This window comes from Prionailurus viverrinus, chromosome A2 (genome assembly GCF_022837055.1).
Source record: "Prionailurus viverrinus isolate Anna chromosome A2, UM_Priviv_1.0, whole genome shotgun sequence".
Classification (NCBI taxonomy): Eukaryota; Metazoa; Chordata; class Mammalia; order Carnivora; family Felidae; genus Prionailurus; species Prionailurus viverrinus.
The window spans coordinates 150,285,475-150,312,531 of record NC_062562.1 but is presented as its reverse complement, the minus strand read 5'-3'; the positions used below and the strand labels follow the sequence as shown (position 1 = coordinate 150,312,531).

The 27,057-nt window shown below is 42.4% G+C and overlaps 1 protein-coding gene across 1 annotated transcript in view; it reads right to left on the bottom strand.

The window, feature by feature from the left end:
* EXOC4 (exocyst complex component 4) overlaps window positions 1-27,057 on the bottom strand; it is a 754,902-nt gene that overhangs the window by 34,857 nt on the left and 692,988 nt on the right. The window contains exons 16-17 of the mRNA XM_047842944.1: window positions 26,366-26,544; window positions 22,780-22,939 (exon numbers count right to left, since the gene is read on the bottom strand). Of these exons, the coding sequence (XP_047698900.1) occupies window positions 22,780-22,939; window positions 26,366-26,544 (339 nt within the window). The remainder of the gene's footprint in view (window positions 1-22,779; window positions 22,940-26,365; window positions 26,545-27,057) is intronic.

The following is a 27,057-nucleotide window of genomic DNA, read 5'->3' as shown; positions in this document are numbered from 1 at the left end:
ACGCTGGAGATGACACAAAGTGTTTTAACATGACTCTTAACGCATGGCACTGAAATTCAGTGTATGGGCAGGGAGGGCGTGGTACTGCTTATTGTGGGCATCTGAGCAGCCACATGGTGAGGAGGAATCTGCCGAAGCTGTTCATCGTGTGTAGAGTTTCACATTGCTATCAACTCCAGAAACAAGGGAAGAGGAGAGATGCTGGGCTCTAATGTATTGACTCTTAAAGACGCAGGATGTCTGGAGTCCCCAGGTCCAGTGTCATTGAGAGGCCCCGCCCAGCTGCCTCTGCAGGTAGCAAGCGGACTATCATCCTCCCTTTGCCACTGGAGCCACCCAGCTCGGGGCTGGGCTGGTCCCAGCTGGCGTCATCGCTAGGAGGGTGGTGATGAGCAGTGGCAGTAGAGGGTGTCAGATGGCTCTGAGCCTGGGGTGGCGAAAAGCTTCTGCACCTTGATGTGGCTGGAGAGGTGCCAATCAGTCCCATGAGCAGCAGGAAGACAGTGGCAGAGGGAACAGCTTGTGCGTGATGGCGATGACAGCGGGAGTTGCGAGAATAGGCTGGCAGCTGCCACCGACGCCCGAGTGGCGGCCGCGGGACAGGGACAGCAGCAGCTACCACCGCAGGAGAAGGTGGTGACAGACTTAGGGCAACACCTACCTAACACTGTAATGTAATATATTGAAAGTCACTTTCGATATACAGAGTGCTGCTTTCTAGGTAACGTGGTTGTAAGAAAAGACTTAAAGACTCCTATGACAAGGGGCCTCCTTCTTATTCCAAGGTCAGAGGACCTTCTAAAGAGACTGTGTCATCATCTGTGCCACTGATTCTGAATTTCAGCTGGCAACGGGTGCATTTGTTTCTTTAAAAAAAATTTTTTTTTAAATGTTTATTTTTGACAGAGAGAGAGGGAGAGGGACAAAGGGGCAGAGAGAGGAGACCAAGAATCCTAAGCAGGCTCCGTGCTGTCAGGGCAGAGCCCAACGTGGGGCTCAGTCTCAGGAACCGTGAGATCGTGACCTGAGCCCAAGTCAAGAGTCAGATGCTCAGCCACCCAGGTGCCCCTGGTTCATTTGTGTCTAAAAGGGCTCGAATTTCTAGAAGAGCTGTACTCTCTGTTGTCATCAGGTGGCAATAACGAGTCATACTTTACAATCCCAGATTGTTTGGGTTCCTAGGGAGAGCAGACATTTAGAATTTTAAATCACGACTTTGTAACTGAACTCACCGTGTGCTTATGAAAACAAGCTAAACTGAGAGATTCAGTAGCAAATGAAAACTTAGAAAAGAAAAATCTTTCTTGCCAACACAAAACAAAAGAATTCCTTACATTTCTTTAGCTACTCTTAACCTAATGGATCTATAATGGAGCCTTGATTCTTTCTCCTCCATTAGATGCATCGGTTTGAACCCTGGGATTGCAGCATCGCTGCTTTCCTGTAAGAAGCAAGTCCTCCCCCAGCTGGGATGGAGATGTTTGTTACATTTCCGACTGGTAAGACCTGTCTCTACCCTCCCAAGTGCCATTTTCTCTTTGTCTAGCTGGAAGTTCTATAGTCCTAATTAGCTCCATAATCAACTCTTGATAATGACTTTAAAAAATCACCAGGCACACTAAAAGCATTCTGGTTACTTCCAGAAGTGGTGTCTGTCCCCAACCACAGATTGTATTTCCCTTTTGGGGGGGAGCAGTGGAGAGAGGGAGAAAAAGAGAGAGAGAGGGAAGGGGGAGGGAGGGAGAGGGAAAGAGAGGGAGGGAAGAAGGGAGAGAGAGAGGGAGAGAGAGAGAAGCCCCCCGTCATTCTTTACCACTGTTCTCAACTTTAGTTCTTATTCGTTTTTTTAAAAAACAGCTTTATTGCAGTGTAATTCACACACTGTATAATTCACCAACTTCAAGTGTACAATTCAATGCCTTTTACCGTCTTTATGGATATGTGCGAGCATCGCCGCAGCCGAATTTAGAACACTTTCATCACCTCAAAAAGAAGCCTTGTACCTTTTGGCTACCACGCCCCTGTCCCCCCTGCTCCCCATCCAGCCCTAGGCAACTACTAACCTACTTTCTGTTTCTATGGATTTCTCTTTTGTGGACTTTTATATGAATGGAATCATATAGTTATATGATCTTTTGTGACTGTCTTTTTTCACTGAGCATAATGTTTTCAGGGCTCACTCATGTACTTCAATCTTTTATAGCCAAATAATAATCCATTGTGTGGATATACCGCATCTGTTTACCCGTCCATCCAGTGATGGACATATGGGTTGTTTCCACCTTGTGGTTGTTAAACATAATAATGCTATTTATATACAAGTTTCCGTATGGACATATGTTTTCATTTATTTTGGGTATGGAACCAGGAGGGAATCTTATGAGGTTTTAACATTCTTTTTTTAGCTTAATCCTCTCCCTCTTCATGGTTATCCCATTGTACTGCTTACACTCCTGAGCCCACCTTGCTACCCCATGCACAAGCAGGAACTGGATCTTGATCGTTGAAGTTCCAGTAATGGGTAGCTCTCATGTCCGTTCAGTAACCATTTGATGTATGAATGGATGACCCCCTTGGCGATCTGTCATAACTGACCTCTTTAGGAAATGCTTCAGATATTGAAACAGTTTAAATTATATGCTTTTGTGCTCATGTGTGATTCTATTCATTAAGAAAATCAGCAGTAAGAAGTCCCAATGGTAGATGGTTCCAAAGATGTGTAAGAGCCTAAGAAGCTTCTGTCCACCGAGGTGCTAACCTGAGACAGAAGCTTAATGTACAATACACAAGGGAGATATCAAGCCACATATTTTGGAGAATGAGAATATGCTGCCCCTGAACATGAGAAAATAACCCATTGGCTGGTCATGTCTTGGTCTATACAAGGTCTACTTCCTGTATCAAAGTAAGAAAACCATTCAAGTAGGCAGCCTACAGTCAAGAATTCTTCCTCCTGCTTCCTCCTCAAGGCTTACAAAAGCCACTTTGGGGTCTAAGGATCCTCTCATGTCTACTCAAGAGATATGCGAGGTAGCTGAGACTGTTCTTTCAAGGCAAACAGCAGGGGTCTAAATTAGACTAGATTCCTCTTAGGGAGAAAGGAAGCATTTGAAGGTTTTTTGTAAGTGACCCCAACACTAAACCTCGGCTCTCTTCCAGACTGACCACAGATATGCAGATTCTCCCTGTCTACCTAGCACGTTAAGACTACTCTTCTACGTGATTATCATGAACTTGGGGCAGGAAAAGAAGCCATACACCCTGCGGAAAAAAAATGTTCATTAGAGGCAGAAGATTAGTACGGGGTTAGCACATAACAAGGCAGTGACAACATTCAACTTCTAACCCTGGGCCACTGCACTGTGTCTCCTGGTACCGAGTCCAGCCACCCTCCACACTGGCGCTGACCCAGGACTCTAGGTTCTTTTGCTAAGGATTTGACTTCCTGTTCCTTAGTAGCAGGAGAAGGCCCCCCACCCAGCCCCCCAAATCATCACAGTTCTTATATTTTGTTTTGACTTCGAGTTTAGTAGAATTTAGATAGCAATTGTGTTATCATTTCTACTTTAATTCGCTTAAGAAAAAAGACTTAAATACCTGGCCAGAGCAGGTATTTATAGCTGAGAGAGAACATGGCAATATCAGTATCAAAAGCTAATAAAACTAATAATCTTTCTGTATTTACTTAATAACAAGGAGAGGAGACTGTGGAGATAGCGAACAGAAGTCATAATTATTATCACATAGTAATTTCCGCTTATAAAGAAGTGTCTAGCAGCAATATTATTCTAGTCTTAGGGGAGACAAACATTACGGGGAGTGGGGTTAACAAGATATCCCAAGAGGTGTAAAAGAAACTGGGGGAGGGAGGGGTTCAAGCCACACGAAGTTGATGTTCCTTCTCCTGAGACTGTCTGCCACTAACCTAGGACAGCACTGCTTCCAGAGGGAGTGTGAACAATGTGAACCTTCTGACATCAGCCTGCAGGAGGCAGTGAGACCTGCCGGGCCTGACCAAGGAGTCAGGAAATCTGAGTTCTAGTCCTGTCAGGATCATTCTCTGGCCACGTACTCCATCTCCCTGGGCCTGTTAAATTCCTGCCTGTGAAAGGAAGGGGACAAGACGGTACCACCTCAAAGTCCTAGCTAACGAAGACTTTCTAGGTTTCTACGAAGACAATACGATTTAAGCAATCTGAGAGCCAACCGGGACTCTTCTTACCAAATCCTAAACTCACTTCTGCCTTCTAGTGCTTTCTCCTTTTGCTAATCTCCTAGAAACTGCAGTCAGTTCAGGCAGGGCAGTTTTTGTTCTTTCTCTCTTCACATTCCCCATCCCCATTCACTGTTTTTCAGAGAGGAGGACGGGAGGGAAGTTGGGCGTGTTGTCCTTTCCTGCTTAATGCAGCAGATAGGAGCTCAATTAATTCACACTCGTGGAAACCCTCAGCCTCACAGGAGGACAATAAATACAGAAATGCAGATTACTATTATTTCTGGTAATTTCAGCATCTACTGTTAATCAAAGCGACAGAAGACAACAAGTGAATGTATGTTTTTAAAAGGCTTTTCTTTTAACCCTTTGACAACAGTCACCTTGGAACTTTATTTTTGTAGGAGCCCCCAAAACACCCGACATATCCACTCGTCACCTGCAGGGTTAAAAAACGATTCTTCCTCGGATCCAACTAAATCTGAAACTATATGGTACAATGCACTGGAGTGACCAAGCTTGTGATTTTCTTAAAGCTACAGTTTAAGGAGAGGAGCTGTATCCAAAAATTAGACTTTGGAAAATCCTCTCTCTGTAATAGCTTTCGGTTCTGGAGAAAGGGACCTCTTCTTTCTGATGTCCTTCTCCTTCTAAATCTTACCCCTCTCCAAGTACAGCTCAAAAACTGCATTTTTCTCTATTTCAATCTACTCTGAATAGTGTCCCAGCAGCACCTTCATGAAGCTTTTCCCATAAAATAATTTTTTTAAGTGTCTATTTTCTTTGGCAAATAATCAGCTCAGTACTTTCCTGTCTATGCCACCCACTTATGACATTTTATTCACCTAGCGAACTGTTACTGGGTGTAGTAGGTCTACCATGTTTTTGTTTTTTTAGAATCCCTCCCACTTCTTTTGGTAAAAGAACTTTTCCTTTTCTCTGGCACACTTTCTGTGAGGTCCAGGTTGGACCCATTGACCCTTCACAGCAGGCGTGGTCACGTGACAGGGACTGACCAGTCAGAAGGCCCCATTCTTCCTGGCCACAGCCATGGGCTCAGAGATGGACAGGGCCCATCAGAGTCCCTCCATGAGACGTGCTGTATGGATTTTGGAAGAGAGAGGGTTTCTTTCCCTAAGATTTCCTGCTACAGGTATGATATTAGTTTGGGGGCTACTATTTTTGCCACACGGGGAGATAGGCTATGTAATCATAAAGTCAAACAGATGCAAACAGAAGCAAGAGTCTGATGGAGAAAAAAAAAAAAGACTGAATCCTGTCAATATGGTTTGACTCCTTGGACAAAAAACTGTGTTTCAAACCAATCACCCCTTGAATATCCCAGTTTCATAATTGAATAAATTCTCTTTTTTGGTCTGTGCTCCTTGCAACTGAAATAATCCTAACAAATATGCTGGACGCCTCCTGTACCAGGCACTGACTGTCTAACCTGCAGCCTGAAGTTTAGATACAGCGGTAGCTAAATCCCAAAGATAACCCCTAATGAACCATGCCTTCCGTTATTCATGCCTCTGTGTAGTCCCCTTGTCCACTAAATGTGGGCTAGCCCAGTGACTTGCTTTAACTAACGGAATGTGGCAGGAGTGATACTGTGCCAGTCCTGCGTCTAAGCCTTAGGAAGGTCTGGCAGCTTCTCCTTTCATGCTTTGGGGAGCTCTAAGTCACGACGTAAGAGGCAGGACTTCTCTGATGGAGAAACAACACGGAAGACGTAGGTGGAAAGTGGAATCTCTGAGATTAAGTGACGAGGGGAAGAGAGAGACCTAGCCGTCCCAACAGCCCAGCCGAGCCCAGGCTTCCAGCTATCCCCACCAGTCACATGAGACAGGACATCTGGGATGTTCCAGGTCCAGCCGCCATCAGATGATAGCCATGTGAGATGTCCCAAGGCAGCCCAGCAGAAGAACTGTACAGATGAGTCACAATCTGCTACATCAACAGAACTAATGCCATGGTTGTTGTACTCGGTACCAAGCTTGGAGAGGATTCATTATACAGCAATAGACAGTGGAAACAAATGTATAGAATGGATAATTAAGTTTTCCCAGACATGGGGAGCCAAACTTCAGGGTACACAAGCCAGCCAATTTTGCTTTCTCCTTAAAAAATTAAAACTTCTTGATGGGTATTTAAGTATTCTATATAACTGACCAAGATAAAGAGATATGGCATAACTTTATATAAAAACTTTAATAGTGATGAGTAATAAATCAAAGTTTAAATTAAAACTTCCATAGTAACGAGCAATAATGTAAAACTGAGCTTTGCTAAGGACTGAAAGAATTAAAAGCTAAAGTGTGCTAGATTCACTAGATTTTACCATGTATGTATGGAACAATCAAGGCTGTGCATTGCAGAGAAGGAATTTTTTTTTTTTAAGAAATTTATTGTCAAATTGGTTTCCATACAACACCCAGTGCTCATCCCAACAGGTGCCCTCCTCAATATCCATCACCCACCCATCCCACCCTCCCACCCCCCATCAATCCTCAGTTTGTTCTCAGTTTTTAGGAGTCTCTTAGGTTTTGGCTCCCTCCCTCTCTAACCATTTTTTTTCCTTCCCCTCCCCCACGGTCTTCTGTTAAGTTTCTCAGGATCCACATAGGAGTGAAAACATGGAATCTGTCCTTCTCTGTATGACTTATTTCACTTAGCATAACACTCTCCAGTTCCATCCATGTTGCTACAAAAGGCCATATTTCATTCTTTCTTATTGCCACGTAGTACTCCATTGTGTATGTAAACCACAATTTCTTTATCCATTCATCAGTTGATGGACATTTAGGCTGTTTCCATAATTTGGCTATTGTTGAGAGCGCTTGCAGAGAAGGAGTTTATAAAGGATAGTGGGTGGTGCACAGATGAGCCAGCAAGACTAGAGAATCACATTTGGAAAGTGAGCAGGAGTAAGCAAAGCTAGGCAGCAGCTGAGATCGTGACCAAAATCACTCCCGAATCACTCTGCGAAGACAGTTTCATGAAGATACCCCTGCCGCTGCTTAAACACAGAACACCACGTTTCGCTCTGCTGCTGGCAAAAGCGCACATTGACTATGCCCTGGCCACTGCTGCTGCCACCACCCCAGGAAACTGGAAGTGGCCACCGCTGCTGCTATCACTTCATGTAATTCTCCATTACCCCTGAACTTGGGAGTCTCCGGCTCCCCGGTTAGTCTGGAGTAGGTACATCTGATTGGCTTCATGTAGGGTGGGTCCCCATATAGTAAACAAGCCCGGGCTTTGTGTTTTTATGATGGAAGATGGGCTTCTGCCCTCTAAACACAGGAAGAGATTTAGAAGCTAAGTCGTCAAAAAATGACAAGTGTCAATCATATAGAGCTGCTTTTATTTTTCTTTCAAAATGACTGGGTTTTCTATTGATAGAACAAAAACACGTATCTTCTTGTTTTCCCCTCCTTTCTGGATATTTAAAATTCATTGAAAAACCATAGTAGCTGCTTAAAAGCTATTTTAAGACAATTTCATTTCATTATCATTACCATATGTATCACCACCATATGTACGTGTTCTGATACTTGGGGAATTAGGGTTTGCACTTGGCAGTGACCCCGCTCTCCCTGTGCTGTCCAGTCCAGCCTTCCTCCCTGACCTGGACACCCTCTAATGCTACTGCGTGCCAGCTCTCTCAGAGGTCCTACACGCCCTCCTGCCTGTGTTGGGTCTAACAATGCTGTGATCATTCCCGGACAGGCCTTAGGTGCTGTGCCAAAATCCTTTCTCATAATCTTTTTGGCCTCCTCTTGTTTATCCCCACAGACCTACAAAACAACATCTCCTTCAAATTTCTTGCAGGGAAGATAAAAAATTGATACACCTCCTTTACGCCCTTTCAACATGGAACACCCTGTCATCACCACTTAATAGAGTCCATAAAATCACTGAGGCTGTGGTGTATCTTCTTGAAATACTAATGCATTACGTTGTCATGAGCTGTACAGAACAATAGCTAAAATGCAGATAGACCTGGCTTTGAATCATGGGTCTGTCAGTTCCTAGTTGTGTAGACCTTGGCTTACTTCATCTTTCAGACTCAATTTTTCCATTTGTAAAATGCAAATGCTACTAAGTAAGCACACTAGGTTATAAGGATTAACCAAGATAATGCGTGTGAATCACAGAAGCAGAGAGCCTTATACAAAGTACGTGCTCAGTACATAGTAGGTATTGGTAATAATGTTAGTGATAATAGAATAAAAATATTTTAAGTGTTTTGTTGTAACTGCCTAGTGTTACTTATTTGTGGAAAACTGAAATGCTATGGCAGAATTATAGCGCTATAAAAACTCCATGATGCAGCCTGAAAAGAAAATATGGAGTTCCACATGTAATCAGAGATTCTGGCTTATACTGAGATATCATACTGGGCCATCAGTTTCTAACAGACAGAATACAGTACAATAGACATAATGCTGAAACTACCCTAAATGTAGCAGTATTCTTTGATGATGGACAGGATCTTCTAGTCTCAGGGGCAAACATCATGAACACCAATTATCACTGCGATGAAAAAATCTCGGAGGTCCCAGTTAGTATGATTTTCCATACAGAATTATCCAAGAAATACCCAATTAATAAATAAGATAAATAATGGGATAACCAGTTTCTTCCTGTTCGTCTCCTCAGTTCTAAATATAAACAACAGTTCAAAGAGAAAGATTAATATTGGAAAGGGAAAAACGTATTGTTCTAAGAAAGGGATAGCTTGATCCAGGAGATTAAGCAAGCCTTTGAAGTTAGGACTTATAATGGCTCACTGAGCAGGAATGGACAAGGCAGATTAGACCAAATAGAAAAACTTAGTATTATAGGAGTTGAAAAGAAATATGAACATGTATAGTTCACATTTTTAAGGGGGGTGCCAGCCTAAGGCTGTTAGCAAGATACCTACGTGCGATGTTATGTCATGCTGGCCAGTATTTGGTCCTCACTACTGTATCTGCTTGGTTAAGGATCTCTTTTAAGATAGTTCTCCAAAGGAAATGTCTCTTATTCTACAGGTGAGCTAACACAGGGGCATCATCCAAGCAGATCCACACAGGCCCTATCGAAGAATGGGAACTGGGGAAAGGAGCTGCAGATTTTACTGGAAACTTTTTTTTTTTTTTTTTTTAATTTAAAAAAGGGAAAAGAGCTATTAGAGGCTCTTTGGTTTCAGGGCCCGTAATTTAAACATATGCTATTGGTGAGAAGGAACCTCGGAATGCCCGAGAGCACATTCTTTCCCTCTGCACAACAAACAGTAAATATTTAAGGCTCATTAGAGAAACTGGCAAATAGCTGATAGCCAATAGCTACAAAACTGAACTAAGGCAATCGGCTCCCTGGCAGACGTATGCTTCCCTTGTTCCAATGTTAGTTATGTGTCATTATCATTTCAATACTTTCATCCCTGGAGAACCAGGAAACAAGAGAAGAAAAAGGCAAAATTTCCGAAAACTGAAAAATAAAAATGCTCCCATGCTATATAATTAAAGTTAACAAAAGAAACAGACCCGTTGCCACATAACATGGAGCGGAGAGAAGCTGAAACTTCAGATGACTGATTTATCACAGCAAGTAATTACTTCATGTTTTTCACAAACATTTGAAACCTATTATTACTTTCACAGCGGCACATGCCAACAGAAGACTGTCACCTAAGGGAGAAGTGGGGAACTGGGCTGTAATTAATTTCTGGTCGCATATATCCATGAAGCCTTTCACGCTGTCGATAAAATGCTCCGGCCGCTGAAAAATCCCCAACCTCCCTCTTCTGTCCCTGGTACCCCAAAATGTTTCATCAGAGATTGCAGAGAGGAGACTGAGACGTGGTGGTAACGCCTGCTGCTGAGTTGAGGCCATTGATCTGCTCTTTCCCTGACCTGGGTACCAAGAGAGAAAAGCCAATCAACAGCTGGCCTCTCCTGCTCCCCCTGCCCACCCTCCCCCCCCGACTTGTTTTCTTTCCTCATTTGAGTCCATCTGCAATTGAGAAAAATAGAAGGTGGGCAATTCTTTGGAGGAATCGAAACATGTAGATGCCAGGCAATGGAAATCATTATAACCGAAGCCTGTGTCTTTAAAGGTTAGAATACAAAGATTACGAGCACCTCCAGGAAAAAGTGAAATGGCTGATCTGAATAAAACCTTTCCATCAACTGGAAAACCAGAACGCAGCAAAGGAGACGCAGAGCTATAGCAGATGTGACATTTATATTTTTGAGCACCTACATGTTTATTTTTTGAATTACCGTTCAGAGCCTTAGAAGACCTTTATAGGTCATGCAAAAGCACAGCCAGTCTGTCTGTCTGACTCCCCAGGAGGTGTGGTGAGCAAACGCTGCAACCACAAGCTTGACTGAAAGAAACCAGCCTACATTACTTCTTTCTTCATTCATTCGTGCACACACGCGTTCACTTGTCCATCCAGTCATCAAGTATGGCAAGTGCCTGTTACGTAATGGATATCTCCGAGATCTTTACCGTACTTCTGTGGAATTAAAGCTGATTTGCTTCCTTTTAGAAATCTCTCCTGTGAGAGCCTCTTCTGGGACTGGTGGTCAAGGGGAGCTCTGGACCTCAGAGCCCCATCTCTGGCTCTACGTCGTGGAGCTCTGGGTGAGTCTTATCTAGGGTTGACGTTCTAGTCAGAGCCTTATTGATAGATGAGGAAACTTGAGCTAAGAGAGCTGAAGTGACTTTGCCCAAGTTTATGTCACAATCATGGATTGAATTTGTTTACTGGCCACCAACTAGATCAGTGAAATACTACTTAGCTCACAGGAAAATTCTAGGAACACCGCTTGACTGCCTCAAAATAACAATAACAACAACAACAACAACAACAACAACAACAACAGTGACTGCCCTGAGGGGTGATTTTAATGGTTCCACTTAATCCAGAAAAGGGCTTTCAGACAAGTTTTACTTTTCTTGCCTGCAGCAGGAGAAAGAAGGAATATGGGGGAATAACAGAGAACAATGGCTGAGAAATGGCCTGTCCTGAGCCTCACAGAACATGAGGGTAGGCTAGTATTTCTCCAAGGGTGTCCAAGAACCACCTGCATCAGGCTCCCCTGGGCACTTGTTAAGTAAACTTCAGATTCCTGCTCTCCCTCTTACCCAACCTTCTAGATCTTAATGTTTAGGGATGGAGTCAAAGAATTCCACTTAAAAGGAAGTCTCCCACAAAATTCTTTTTTTTTTTTTTTCTTTGAAGTAGGCTTCACATCCAGCATGGATCCCAACGTGGAGTTTGAACTCACAACCCTGAGATCAAGAGTCGGACGTTCAACTGATGGAGCCACCCAGGTGCACCCCCCTACAAAATTCCTATACTTTCTAGCCTTTGAGAACCACTCGGTTGATCTGCTTGGTGTTTTAAGACTACACGTGTGTGTACTTGGATCGGTGCTAAGAGTTGAGCGGTGATATGATCGTGTCTGTGGTATGGTTCTGAGTGTTCAGGAGTGTCAAATGCTACTAGGACAGTTGTTTGGAAGGGGGGACAGAAGACCAGTAAGTGCTGAGTACCTAAGGACTAAGCAAAACCAGCCCTACGTAACACATTCCCTCGCATGGGGGGGTGGGGAGGGGGTCTGTAGAGCCCCCTACAGTGAAACTGCTCATTAAAGCTAATGAAAAGTGCCAGAGACCAGAGCTTGATGGAAATCAAGGGAGGAAAGACAACCAGAAAAAAAATTAAGGAAAAGAAAACGTTTGAGAGCTAAGAGCCTGATTGAAAAATGAAATCATATTTTTAATTAAACAAAGCAAACAGAGACCCAATATTTACCAAATGAGAGCCCTGATTTCACATGGCTAAGAAAATACATAGACTAAGTTTGAATCCTAAGTCTTATTATTATGTAAACTGAGAATTTGCTGAGCTTCTTTAAGCTTTAGTTTTTTTTCCATTGAGAAAATGAGGTAATAATAGTTACATGTGGAGTTTCATATAGAGTTTCAGGGTTCCGTAGACCAATATAGGTAAAGTACTTCTTATGGTTCATGTCATGTAACCCAGTTTAATTATATAACAGTAATCATAATTGCTCTTATGTCATCACTGCAAGAAAGTAACTAATTTAGGCCTCTAGGTATTTTACACTAAAGTCAGTTGTCTTCTGGAAGCTGTCCTTGCTTCAGGGACAGCAGTGTGGAGTCAAAAGTCTGTAAGGCCAGGTACATGTTTATTTCTTGGTAACGTGTTCATATTTAGCTAAGGATGCTCTCTGAAACCTACGTGTAAATTCATATTTATCAAACACTTTGAAACACAAATCACATTCTTAAACGTTTTAGATTGCTATTACAGAGAAGTAGAGGAGGGAAGAAAAAAACACCCAGAAGCCAAAAACAAAACACAATTATGGTAACTAGTCACAAGAATTGCATAATGAGAAAGGCGCTGGGGAGGAAGTCTGGCCTTGATATGGTTTGTGAGGGGTTGCAGCTCTGCTTTCATAGCTATGGCAATTCTGCCTATTTCCTACATTTAAGCAGCAAAACTAAACACTATATCTTCATTTAGAAAACGAGAAAGGTCAGCTTCCAGCCTAAAGTTTTTCAGTAAGAATTCTAATAAAGTCAGTAAATGATCATTCTTGGGCTTTAGTCGAGAACAAGCTTTGTATCTTTTTAGCACAATCATTTCCTGGCAGAAAAATGGCCTCACTGGATGAATTAATTCAATTTCCTAACTATGACGACTACAGAGGTAGTGCAGGGTATAAAAATAGCACAACTGGATGAGAGATTTTGGGCAAGTCACTTCTGATTTCCATTCCTTGGGATCTTTATTGGAAAAACACCGCCTGTCATCTATGCTAATCCCTGAATCATTCCAATTTCAGCACATGTGCTACAAAGGGAAAACTACAACTATCTGCCAATAATCTCGAGGAATCCTAAATTATACATTGACATTATATATGTACAAGGTATAGTGACATTAATTGAACATAATCAGAAAGAAATCTGATTTAATCAAAGCCTCATACATAAGATATGAGAAATCAAACACCAATACAGCCAGGTATTACTTTTGAGAGCTTTATAAATGCTCATTTTGGGGAGGTACTCTATGGGGGATAAAGAGTCCTCACTGAATAATTAATTAAAGATCAATTAATTGCTAGAATGTATGGAACCTATTATGAGTGCAATAAATACAGAAAAAGTAGATCAGTAGAAAGAGGGATGGTCAGAAACAGGCAGCAAAGGCAAATGAAGGTTTGATTAGTGAGATGCAATGTTATTGAAATCCTATACAAAATTTTAAAGAAAATTTTCTCAGAGATCAGGCCATACAAATGTTTATTATTAAATTTTATTAATGGGTATATTTCCTTCTCCCAGGCAGCAAAAGCTATTTAAACCATATTTCCCAATTTACTCTGGCCCCTAGGAAAGTCAGGGCTAGCTTTGCATGATCATCAAATTCAAGAGATAAAACAGAATTTTTAGGGGGCATCACCATTAAAAGAATTTTGTTAGCAGACTAATCTCTCCCATAAAATGAATCATAAATCCACATGATTAATAATCTTGAGTTAAAAACCTGGAGTATTACAGGTAAAGGTTTGAAAAGGAAGAGGTTGGGGGCACCTGGGTGGCTCAGTGGGTTAAGTGTTTTGACTTCAGCTCAGGTCATGATCTCGCGGTTAGTGAGTTCGAGCCCCACGTCGGGCTCTGTGCTGACAGCTCGGAGCCTGGAACCTGCTTTGGATTCTGTGTCTCCCTCTCTCTCTGCCCCTCCCCCACTAGCACTCTGTCTCTGTCTCTGTCACTCTCTCTCTCTCTCAAAAAAAAAAAAAGCATTAAAAAAAAAGATTTGAAAAGGAATAGGTTACCCTAAGATTAGAGAAGCAGATAAAACCAACGGCAGAATAAAGGTGGGAAAAAACAAGCAGAGAAAAGAATATGAAAAATATAGACCTATGAATTTTTTTCAGAAACAAAATTGCTCTTCCAGCAAGGCAATCAAGTAACATTTTACTTAATAGGTGGGGGCATTTCATATTTGTAGCCAAGTCACCTCCAAAGCTTACTCGAGAGGCAGTACCCCCTCTTGATGCACTGACTGATGGAGATTTAGGGGACCACAGATATTCATCTGTCTGCAGGTCTGCGGGTGTTTCCAGTAGATGGCAGCATGTCATTGCTAATTCCTGTCTAGCAGGCTACACCCTGGTCAGTCCGAACAGGAAAACCCACAACCTTTCCTGCAGAAAACCAAAAAGGGCTGCTCCTGGTGCCATAGGTTTGCAGGAAGTAAGCCCACCTGAACAGCCGCCTTGGAAGGAGTTCAACATTTCTCAGCCACGCCGGAGATCGTTCTTGGCCATAGATACAGCACAAGGTCAAAGACAATGTGAACTGATATATATTCGGTTTCTAGGCTGGCTTTGTCAGTCTGTCACCTTGAGGAAGGCACTGTGGGGCCAACGCTTCCTTATCCGCTTCAGGGCTTCCTCCTCTCATACCTTTTACATGCTGTTCCGCAGGGCACGGCCTCCATCTACCGTGCTTATAAGGTGCTTATTTCTCTGATGGGTTCAAACGACAACCCTGGGCTGATGACTCCCCACATCTGCTTGTTCAATACCGTCACCCCCACCCCGACCCCAGCTTCTAGCTTACCTGCCCAGGTGCATGTTGGACAACTCCACTGGGAAATCTCACAGGCATCTTAACACTCGTCACAGCCACTGATCTCTCCTCCATCAAACCTCCCTCTCCCTCCCCCCAGGCTTATCTTTAAAAAAAAAAAATCTGACTGCCTTTATTCACTGATTTCTGAGTTGGGCAGCATCCCATCTAGCAAATGGAAGGGTGCTCCTAGGCTTATCTTATTGGATGGTATTGTGAGCATCTTAGATACCCATGTCAGAGAGTGCCCTGACTCCTTTCCTTTATTCTCACTGTTGGTCACTCCCTACGTCCTGCCAATTTTAGTTCTTCTCAACTGGTGTTCTCCATGGCCCCCCAGCACTGACCTAATTCAGACCCTACACATCTCTCTTAACAATCACCTTCCACTTGGTCTGCAAGGCCTGCAGTTTTATGGCCCTCTTATCCATTTCCTCCTTAGCTTTAGATACAAATCTGACCATCTCACTCTTCCCCTGAATCCATTTACCCTGCAGGATAAAGTCTGGACACCTTCACGTTTTCATCCCACGGGCATTTACCAAACGCCTACTGCAGGCTGGTGCGTTCTAGGCCCTGGGGCTAGAGAAAGGAACAAGATCCTTGTCTCATGATGCGTGCTAAGAAAAAACAAATCAGGGTAAGTAAAACGGGGAGTGCTGGTGGGAGAGGAGGCGTGTTTTGAAACACTGCAGAGGAGGCCTCTCCTGAGGTGACAGTTGTGCTGAGTCACCCTTGGCCAGCTCTGTTTTCCTCCCGCCTTATCTTCTACCCTTCTCTTCTCGAGGGTCTGCTCCAGTCACCCTGAACTGCCCTTTCTCTCTCTCTTTTTTAAGCTTTTATTTATTTAGTTTTGAGACTGGGGGTGGGGGGGGTGAGCAGGGAAGGGGCAGAGAGAGAGGAAGAGAGAAGATACCAAGCAGGTTCCACACTGTCAGCCCAGAGCCAGGGTGGGGCTCGATCTCATGAACCCTGATGAGATCATGACCTGAGCTGAAATCAAGAGTCAGACTCCTTTAACTGACTGAGCCATCCAGGCGCCCCTGTCTGTGTTTGATTACAGCAATCCTAGTGGGTGCAATATGATTATCTTGTTGTGGGTTTGACTTGCATTTCCCTAATAACAAACCATGTTGAGCATCTTTTTATGTGTGTATTACCCAACTATGTATCTTCTTTGGAGAAATGGCTATACACATCCTTTGCCTGTTTTTTTTATTAAGTTTTTTTTCCCAGTAGTTTCAGATTTACAGAAAAATTGAAAAGATAGCACAAAGACTTCCCATATACTTAGGCTTAGTTTCCCTCTTATTAACATCTTATATTTGTATGATATATTTATCCTGACTAATGAATCAATATTGATATGTTATTATTAATTAAAGTCCATAGTTTATTAACATTTTCTTAGTTTTTACATAATATCCTTTCTCTGTTCCAGGATCCCATGTACATTACATGTACATGTAGGACACTGCATTACATGTAACAGCCATGCCTTCTGAGGCTCCTTTTGGCTACAAAAGTTTCTCAAATTTGCCTTGCTTTTGATGACCTTGACAGTTTTGAGAAGTACTGGTCAAGTATTCTGTAGGATCCCCCTTTATTGAAAATTCTTTGATGTTTTCCTCAATTGTATGAGGGTTATGGGTTTTGGGAAAGATCACAGAGGTGAAGTATCATTTTCATCCCTTCAAATCAAGGGTATTATCTGTCAATGTGATTTATGCATGTTGGTGTTGATCCTTGATCACCTGACTAAAGTACAATTGATCAGATTTCTCCACTATAAAGTTACTTTCCTCCCATTCCGTACGTACCCTTTGGAAGGAAGTCCCTATGTGCAACCTCTACTTAAGAAGTGGGGAGTTAGGTTCCTCCTTTAGGGTAGTTTCTACATAATTCATTTGGAATTCTTCTGTATAGGAGATTTGTCTCTTCTTCCTCACTTATTATTAATTTATTCAAAAAATTTATTATATCACTATGGACTCATAAACATTTATTCTATACTTTGTGTCATAGCCCAATACTTTATTTGTTGCACAAATAGTCCTAGCTTTGCTCATTAGGAGCTCTTTCAAGTTGGCTCCTGTGCCCCTTTGACACATTCCTGGCAATGTGGGGTGTGTGTGTGTGTGTGTGTGTGTGTGTGTGTGTGTGTGTGTGTATTTAGTACCTCCTTAAATTTCTGGCACTATAAGATGCTCCAGGCTCATCTTGTATATTTTCTGTCCCAGTCCTAGACTCAGCCATTTCTCTCAGAAGCCCTGCTTCCGTTTACTGGAGAAGAGTTTTAGAAATCAAGATCTGGGCGCTAGCTATGATGGTTGCTACTGGGGCACCTTTACCTATCCTTTAACTGGGTTATTTGCCTTTGTATTATTGAGTTGTAAGAGCTCTCCATGAATTCTGGATGTAAGTACCTTACTAGATATATGATATGCAAATATTTTCTCCCATTCTTTTGGTTGTCTCTTCACTGTCTTGATTCAGCCTCTTAATGAGTTAAACAAACATGGTGTATTATACTTTTCCATATAAGCCTGTGTCCTGAGGAAGCATTTTAGGCAAGATTTTTTTTTCTCCTTTGGTTTCCCGATTCCAAATGGTTCCAGTGGGATTTTTCTGTTGGCTTTTGTGAAGAGGTTCCTAAGTATGTGTATTACACATAGGAGATATGGGACTTCATCGGGTAAGTAAACATATATAGAATAGCTCCAAAGCGAAACTGGAGTTGCTGGAAAGGGACCTAGGGCTGGAGAAGGGAGGAATCGGACATGTAGAAGCAGAGACTGACTTTCATTAAAAATAAAACCACTCAGTGTCCAAAGAGAGATCATAACTTCATCATTGGAGAGATCCGCTTCATCATTGGAAACACATGATGAGTGTATATGCTGGGAAGAGCAGGGGTTTCTTAGGGACCGTTCAATGAGAAAAGAGAGGTTGCCAATTTCGGTCTTTTCTGTATCACACTGGAAACACTCTAATTGCATTTTTGTTTGCCACGAACGCATCAGACCCTACCACGGCATTGAGCAGTGAGAAGTCTATTCCTAAAACTTGTTTCTGCACTGGGTAAGTTGTGTAGGGAAGATTAAGGAGTGTGAACCAAAGCATTTCAGCCCTCTCCTCAGGTCACCAGGGCCCAAAACTTTGCCCTAAGCTAATTTAACCTACCAGCGCCATTTGACACAGATGAAGACACTCTTCTCCTAAAACACTTTCTTCTGGGACACGGACCTCTCTCCTGCTATCATCCTACTTCATCGGCTGCTGGTTCTCAGGTTCCTGGGCTGGTGTGTCCTCAGCACTGCAACATCTCAACGCTGGAGGACCTACCCAAGGCCCAGTTCTTGGATGGCTTCTCTTTTCGGTCTGCTTGTGTTCTCAGTAAGATCTGGTGTCTCATGCCATCTCATGGCTCTACTTATTTATTTATTTTTAAATCCCATCTACAAGCTGATGATTCCCGGACTCCTTTTTCCCGCCCAGCCCTCTTTCCCGAATTCAGATTGGTATACTCAGCTCTCTCTTCATTATCTCTATTCGCATGTCTAATGTGCACCTCAGACTTAGTACTTCCAAACCCAAGCTGTCGATACCCCCTTCTTATCTGCCCCATTGCTACCTCCCCAAACTCAATCTGCCTTTCCCACCGTCTGGCTCATTTTTGCTTCGGTAAATCAAAATGCCAACCTTTGAACTGCTCAGAACAAAAACCTTGGAGTCCCTGGCTTGCTTCCAATCCCTCAGCAAATCCTATCAGCTCTCCTTTTAAAATATATCCTAATCTGACCACTTCTCGTCCTCTGCACTGCTACCCTCTTGGTCTGAATCACCACCATCTTTCATGTAGGTTCATGCGATAGTTTCCTAACAGCTCCTTCTGCCTTTGCCCTTGCCTGCAACCTCCCCTCCCCAATTGTCTATTTGCAACACAGCGGCCAGAATGAGTCTTCTACAACCTAAGTCACGTTATGGCGGTCTTCTGTTCCACACCATCTGATAGTTTCCTACCTCCCTCAAAGTAGAGCCCAATGTTATTGCAACAGTCTTCAAGATCTCAGATTCTTAAACCTTTGACGTCATTTCTTCTTCTTCCTGTTGCTCATTCACTTTAGCCATACATACTGGCCTTTCTGCTGTTCTTTAAATGCCAGTCATACTCCTCTCTCTGGTTCTTTCCTCTCATACCTCTTTTTCTGGTATGCTTTCTCCCGAGGTATCCACAAGGCTTGCTCCCGGTCTTCTTTTAGGTCTTTCCTCAAATGTTACCGTATCATTAAGAGCTTCTGTGGCCACTCTAAAATTGTGGGTTACCTTCATTACACCCTGGCATACTCTAGTCCCCTTCCCATGCCTGATTTTTCACCGTAGCACAGAGGGAAGAACCAGGAAGAAACCTCTGGGGTCATCTTTTTGAATAATGGGTTCACTTAAACTGTAAAGATTGCCAGATCCACCTTGGGGACTTGAGTGCCCATTCATTCAGACGTCTCCCGATACACAGTGCCTGGACTGCTAGGTTGTTTCAGTGACTCAGTTTTGGGAAGTGCATGGCAGCTCAGGGTAAGATGATTTCTGATGAAAGGAACTAAAAAGCACACCCATAAAGCCCTTCCATTGCCTAGTTAATCTGTAGTAATTTTCCAGGACAAAGTAACTTCTTGAGTCTGAAAATTTAGAGTGGGGTCAAAAGGGTCAGAGCCATAGCAGAGATCATTATCATAGGGGACAGGGCTTCTCTGTAATTCTGGTGATTATATAGGTTATCCTGATCCTTTGCTCACCCAAGACTTATCTTCTTATTGGAGATTAGAGTAAAGGTGTGTATAAAAAAGACAGACAACAATACCGCAAGTAGAAGAATCAACACAAATGGAATCACTCCAGATCTCTCTTTATTACAGAAAGGGCGTTCTATTTTCCACCGGCCAGGAAGGCTGTGGAGGTGAAAAAAAACTACAAGAGCCTTTGCAACTTCTCGTTAAGTAAGTTTTCTGACACATTGGCAACTAGTGATTAATTACTGTGTTAGAAGATAACATTCCTATAGAGATTTGCTGGAAATAGAGATGCTGTCCATGCTTGATTAGACATTGCTTAAGGAATGCTGAGGCACACTGTTGCCGTCTCTTATTTCTGGCTATTTTGGTATCGCTGTTATATTTATTTTACATAGCTTCAAATTCAGTAGAATTGATGGAGCCCATTTCACAAAACCCGTCCCTACCAAAAACAGGAATGAAAAAAAATAAGGCTATAAAGTGCATCTATGTATGCATGTGTGTATGTGAGCAAGAGGAAATGAGGGTGAAACAGACTAGGAATAGTGGAGATAGACTGTTGCTTTTGTAAATGCTTTCTGCTCTACAAGGAAAGACCTGCAAGGGAGATACTGCTCCGTATAAGCTTCTAAGAACATTGACCTATGTCAGCTGGTTAAAACTTTCAGGGCATTAAAGACTAAACTAAAACTAAATTTTGCCATTATCCAAGCCCTTTGCCAGCCCCCCCCCCCCAAAAGCCTTGATTTTGATACCTATCCATTCATCCAGTACACGTGATGAGCACTTACTCTGGTCCGGGCACTGAGAAAACAGACAGGAACGGTCACGGTCTCTTGGAACATTTAAGTCTCATAAGGAGAGGTCTTCTGAGCCAGGATTAAAAGAACAGACTCATCCAATGCTACATACTTATGCTGCCTATTTCCTTTCATACTCCATGGGGAGTAGAGAGTAACAGTAGCAGTACCTCTCCCAAGTGGTCACATTTCCGTTCACACCCATTTCCTCGGACATCATTCATAAATCCAACCATAAAAGGCACGGCTTCGTTGCCGTTCAGTTATTTCCTGAAGAAACACTTTGCTGGCACACAGCCCACTGATGCCAACCTCAATACTGCCCAGTCAGCATTTCATTATTCAGATGCTAGTTTTTTGAGTACGCGTTCAGGCCCCATGCTGTCTGCCAAAAACTGTGCTAATTTACTTATTTCAGCTAAATAAAAAAAAAAAAATCATTTAAAAAAGGATGATTGAATTTAAGAATTATATTCCTCAGAGAATTAGTAATGCTTTGCTGTATCCCTCAGGCCTCCATGTACTTAACTTCCCCTTGTCAATGTTATTATGAATAGACTAATTCAATAATGAGATCATTCCCCATAAGAGCGACCAAATAAATGCAGTATTCAGTCACACCTGGTTTCCCTAATCTGAGCAAGGAAGGCTTTCTACCAAATTTAGCCTAAAATAGGAAGTTTAATGAACACACACACACACACACACACACACACACACACAAACACGCAAGAAGGAAGAACAAGACAGGAGGAGGACAGAGAAGCAGAGGAACAGGTGGCAATGGAACAAATGGGAGTGATAGATTGGAGAAGAAAAGTTAAAAATGAAGATATATGGTTATATGCTTTCCAAACAAAGATCCTAGCACATATGTCTTAATACTTGTCAAAGTAATGTAATATTTCATCATCCTTTGAAATGTCTTCAGAATTGTTTCAAATTTTCTAGAACTTCTCAAGGAATCCAAAAGTCAAGTGAAATGGCACAGAAGTACTAAATGTTAGGCAGGAGAACTCTGCACTATCACAAACAAATGACTTTCTAGCCATAAGGGAGTCTGTGGAATAATTCACCAAGGTACAAACAGCAGTAATGCACCACGGTACGATAAGCATTCATCCTCTGCAAAACTGTTTTCACTTTCACTGAAGCTCCAAAGGTCTGATGATTTAAGTAAGGGAGAGCCAGCGTTGAGACCACACGAAGAGAGAATAAAATCACCTCTTAAATTTGAAAAAGCGCATTATAAAGAAACATTAAAAACTGAGATCAGCAAACCTAGGACAGAAAGGAAGAGTGCGATTTAAAAGAAGAGCCTTCAGGGACATGAAGGGTGGGCATGGTTGACGATGAGCCCCCACAACGAACATGAGAAGAGAAGACGGGTGTCAACTGGGAAGAGAGAACAGATGAGGAAAAAGATTCATGGACACATACACTCAACCCTTGTTATGTATAATGAGAGAAAAAAAGGGAAAAAATCCTAATGCTTAAAAAATTTGCAAATGATTAAATAATGCCTAATTTATGCCGTGGAGTAAGTGTTCAGGTATTAAACGTGATACCGCCGACCCTTGAACAGTGTGGGAAGGTAGGGGCGCCAACCTCCCACACAGTCGCAAATCTGTGTATAACTTCTGACTCCCCGCCAGAAAACTTAACTACTAACAGCCTACTGCTGACCAGAAGCCTCCCTGAGAACATAAACAGTTGATTAACACGTATTTTGTATGTTATACATTTTATCTATTATTTTTATATACATAAAACACTGTTTTCAAAGAATAGTAATGATATGGGAAAATGCAGTTAAGCAAATATAAAATTACATTAACATAGTTCCAATTTTGTAAAAAGAGAAATTGCATGCACGCATAGTATGAAAATTCACTTGTATACTTAGCACAGGCACAAAAGCCAGGAGAAATAACGCCCAATGTCAAAGTTTCTGGATGAAAGTCTTAGGAGTAATGTTTATTTTATTTTTTGTATTTTATGTCACAGATCTTAGGCAGTGAGCACATATTACTTTCATAATAAGAAAAAAGTTACTGAAGTTTTGTAGTAAGAGCTTAGCTTAGACAAGAGGGAAAACTGCCTGCCTAAGTGAGGTTAAGCATCCAACAGAATTGTACCGAATTACCTTCTCTAAGACTAAAGAACATCTAATTATTTCACTGTTTTTGTTTTTTAAATTAACTTTTGCAGTACCGAGAATCCATTTTTCTAAATGATTTTTACGGGCAATGGGATCTTGGCTTTGGTACAAGGGGCTTCGCCCAATCTTTCCTCCTACCTTGCAAAATCCAGGTCTGCCTCCCGCGACATGGTGATGTTGGTCAAATTCTGCTGAAGGACAAAAATGTTTCTACACATCTTCTTGATGCCGGACTCGCTGATGCGCCTGAAGTACTGGGCACCATTAATGAGGATGCAGGAGATCAGGTGACCCAGGCCTGAGGGGCCAGCACACGTCAGTGGAGGGAAAAGAGAAGATAGATTAGTGCCACCCTGCATGAACTTACACATGAATATGGAAGGATTTCTCTCTTGTCATCCTCCACAAATTTAAACGACCAAAGAAAACATACCTGTGAGGGTTGTTGTGCCCACTGATCTTACACTTGTTCCAGAGTATTTAAATATTGTCCTAATAGATATGGAGAGGCTTTATGTAACATAACCTGGTAAATCCATAGCTCCAGCACTGCCATATATATCGTAAGCTATCATACCAGGGGCTTAGAAAATATGCCAGGTTAGGGGCGCCTGGGTGGCTCAGTCGGTTAAGTGTCCGACTTCGGCTCAAGTCATGATCTCGCGGTTCTTAAGTTCGAGCCCTGAGCCGGGCTCTGTGCTGACAGCTCAGAGCCTGGAGCCTGCTTCAGATTCTGTGTCTCCCTCTCTCTCTACCCGCTACCCTCACTCACACACTCTCTCTCTCTCTCAAAAATTAAATAAAAACATTAAAAAGTTAAAAAAAAAAAAAGAAAATACGCCAGGTTGTTATAAACTACTCAAGAGCAGTGGGACTCATTTTTCTGCAAAGTGGTTTTGGAAGCAGAGATGAATACATGTAAATACAATGATCTGTTTGCTTTCCTCTTCCTCCCACAAGAAAAGCCAGGGGTGTACTTTTGGCTCAAAAGTTGATTTGGAACCTAATAAGGCAAAAATAGAATAAGAAATTGATACATGTGGGTTGCCATTTGTCAAAGCTTTCGCTAGAACTCTAAAGCTAGTCCGGCTTGTTACAAGCCGTCTACTATTTTTGTTATCTTCCCCTTCTAAAGGCAGAGTTCCTCTGTGGTGAAGGTTCAGATGGGAGCTCAGGGCACCTCTTCAGGTTCAGTGACTCCCACTATCTGCAAAATGAGTTTCCTTGTTTAGGATGAAGGTCAAAAAGGAGAGGAGGAACATTCTCTCTTGCTTCAGCTCCCCTCATCCAGCGTTACTTCCAGACCACGAACTCACTTGTATGTGTTACCATTTGAAAGTGAAGCAAAAGGCTTTTTACTCAAAGAAAAAGAAACACACATGTGGATTTTACATGTAAAGCCAGACAACTGATTGATGTGAAAAATCTCTGTAAGTCACGTTTTGGTGTGATTTTACTGAGCCTGTAACTTCAGGCATAATTTTATTCCACCATGGTAAAATGCAGTTTGCCCTGAGTGTAGGCAATGGAGGAGGGGGGTGCACTGTGTATAGAGAATAGCAAATAATAATCAATATATTAAATAAGTAAATTTATATTAATAAATATGTATAATAGATCATAATAATTAAAAATAAAACCTATTAGAGGTTGTCTGCTTTACATTACCACTGTATACTGGTAATTTCAAATTAAGAATTTTTTAAAATGTTTATTTATTTTAATTAATTTTATTTTTTATTAAATATAATGTATTGTCAAATTGGTTTTCATACAACACCCAGTGGTCATCCCAACAGGTGCCCTCCTCAATGCCCCTCTCCCCCACCCCCCATCAACCCTTAGTTTGTTCTCAGTATTTAAGAGTCTCTTATAGTTTGCCTCCCTCCCTCTCTGCTTATTTTTGAGAGAGAGAGAGAGAGAGAGAGAGACAGAGAGCGCAAGCGGGGGAGGGGCAGGGATAGAGGGAGACACAAGATCTGAAGCAGGCTCCAGGCTCTGAGCTGTCAGCACAGAACCCGACACAGGGCTTGAACTCATGATCTGTGAGATCATGACCTGAGCCAAAGTCGGATGCTTAACTGACTGAGCCACCTAGATGCCCATGGCAATTTCATATAATACCTGTGGTAACATACTTTTTTCTGTCACACCAAAGAAGACTGGGATCCTGTCACCCCCACTCTCTACCCCTTGGGAAATTCCATATTACGCCTTTTCGATTTGGAAAGTGGTGTCACGGAGAAATAGCTAGAGCTTTTTAAACAGAAGGTCTCCAATTTATAGTTTCTTAAACCCTATTCTACATCAGTGTGTTATGCTCATATTTCAAGAAGATGTCGCTACTCATCAGGATTAGATGTTAAGAAATGGCTGGGAAAAATGGGAGAGAAAGTCTGGGAACTGCAAATGTTGACAGATAGGGCTTAGAAGAGCCCCGGTCGAGAGCAAGAAGGAAACTGTGCAGTGAGTGAGGAGTGACTTCTCCGATGGGCACCGCTGCGGCCCTTGGAGTGTCAGCACCATGCAAGGAACAGCTCACCTTGTAATCACTTAGACTTTTTGACTTAAGTCTTTTAGGGATAGTTTCCTCTCAGAACATACCTCCACCTTTATGATACAATTTAGTGGGAAAATAAGATTTTTAGTTTCGGGGTCCAAATGTGCTGGAACATAACTGTTTATAAAGTGAGCAATGGCCCAGCATTTCTTTCCTGTCTCTGGGTTCCACGATTATTTGCACGGTGTCCCTTCTTAATTATTTGAAATAACACTGGTTTAATTTTGAGAGACCTCGTAGATACTTTTGGCACCCAGGCCTACATACAAATAAACCAAAACAAGAAAGAAGGGAATATAGTTTGAAGTCCCAAAAGGGGTCCCTAGTGGGGGACTCCAGCATGAAAACTTATTTGGCTGGCATCACATGTTTTGAAATGTTGAAGATGAATGCCTTTAGATGGAACTGTCTTTCATACCTTTCCTTGCTGGCCTGCCCCAAGGCATTCATGGATGCAGCCTTTCTAAAATCTCTGCTGATCAGAGGTTTCTGGTCTTTTCAGACAACAGGGCATTCTTTGAGAGAAACCTTGCCCTTTCACTGATAATCTTCGCCAATGACAGATCTTTCAGAGTCCTCTTCTCATTGTATACGTGTTTCTTTCTCTTTTCTTTTTTTAAAGCTTTTTAATTTTTATTTATTTTTAATTTGAGAGAGAGCACGCACATGTATGCACACATGGGAGAAGGGCAGGGAGAGAGGAGAGAGGGAATCCCAAATGGGCTCTGCGTTGTGGGGCTCGACCCCACAAACCTGTCAGATCATGCTCAAGCTGAAATCAAGAGTCAGATGCTTAGCCAACTGAGCCACCCAGGCATCTTGTTTCTTTTCCTTTTATGAACTCCTCTTGAGTGGGTCTCATGGCCCACTCTACATATTTACCCAATTCTTATGAGTGACATGTCAGGGAGGCAGCCAGACTGCCATCTCTCTGCCTTATGTTGGATTAAATCTTATCAACCGGGAGCAGATGGCAGCCATATTGTTGTGCACCTAGCCATACACAGAGAAACTAGGTATTGCAGCTTTAATCCAAAAAGAAAAGAAAAGGAAAAAAACCCCAAACAACTACAAGTTTTGAACTTCAAAAGTAGAGAGACACACACAAAAAACCCTTCACCCTTCCTTCCTCCCCAGATCCCAAGGGCAAAGGCAGGGTCTGACCTTCAAATATATACTGGAACTTATGCTGCTGAAGGCTGGCACTCATGGCCTCTTCAATGGCGCTGATGTCTTTGTTGAGCTTGACCACCAGAGGGTCATAATCCATACTTTCCACATTAGCGACAATGGCATAGTTCCCCTCCTTTGCAAGGGGGATGAGATAATGGAAACAGTGAACCCTAAGAGAGGCAAGGATGGAGAGAGCAGTTAGTAACACATTTTCCTGATGGAAACAATAATCTTCTTGTGACAGAACACCCAAACACTTAAGGCAGCTGTGGCTCTGTAAATATTTATGTACTCCTCTGCTCATTCACTGGAAAGCCACCTAGCAAGTGAGAGATCTTGAGCAAGTCCGCTTCCATGATCCTCACTTGCTTAATCTAAACATTGGGGATGAGGAGTAAATGAACTCTAAAATTCCTTTAAAAAAAAAAAAAGAAGTTTATTTTTGAGAGAGGGTAAGGCAGGCAGTGGGTGAGCGGGAGAGGGCTAGAGACAGGGAGGCACAGAATCGGAAGCAGGCTCCAGGCTCCAAGCTGTCAGCACAGAGCCTGATGTGGGGCTCGAACTCTTGAACCGCGAGAGCCGAAGTCGGACGCTTAACCGATTGAACCACCCAGGCACCCCTAAGATTCCTTTCAAAGACTGGATTATACACATACTGTGAAAAGCACTGTATCTTTCAATGG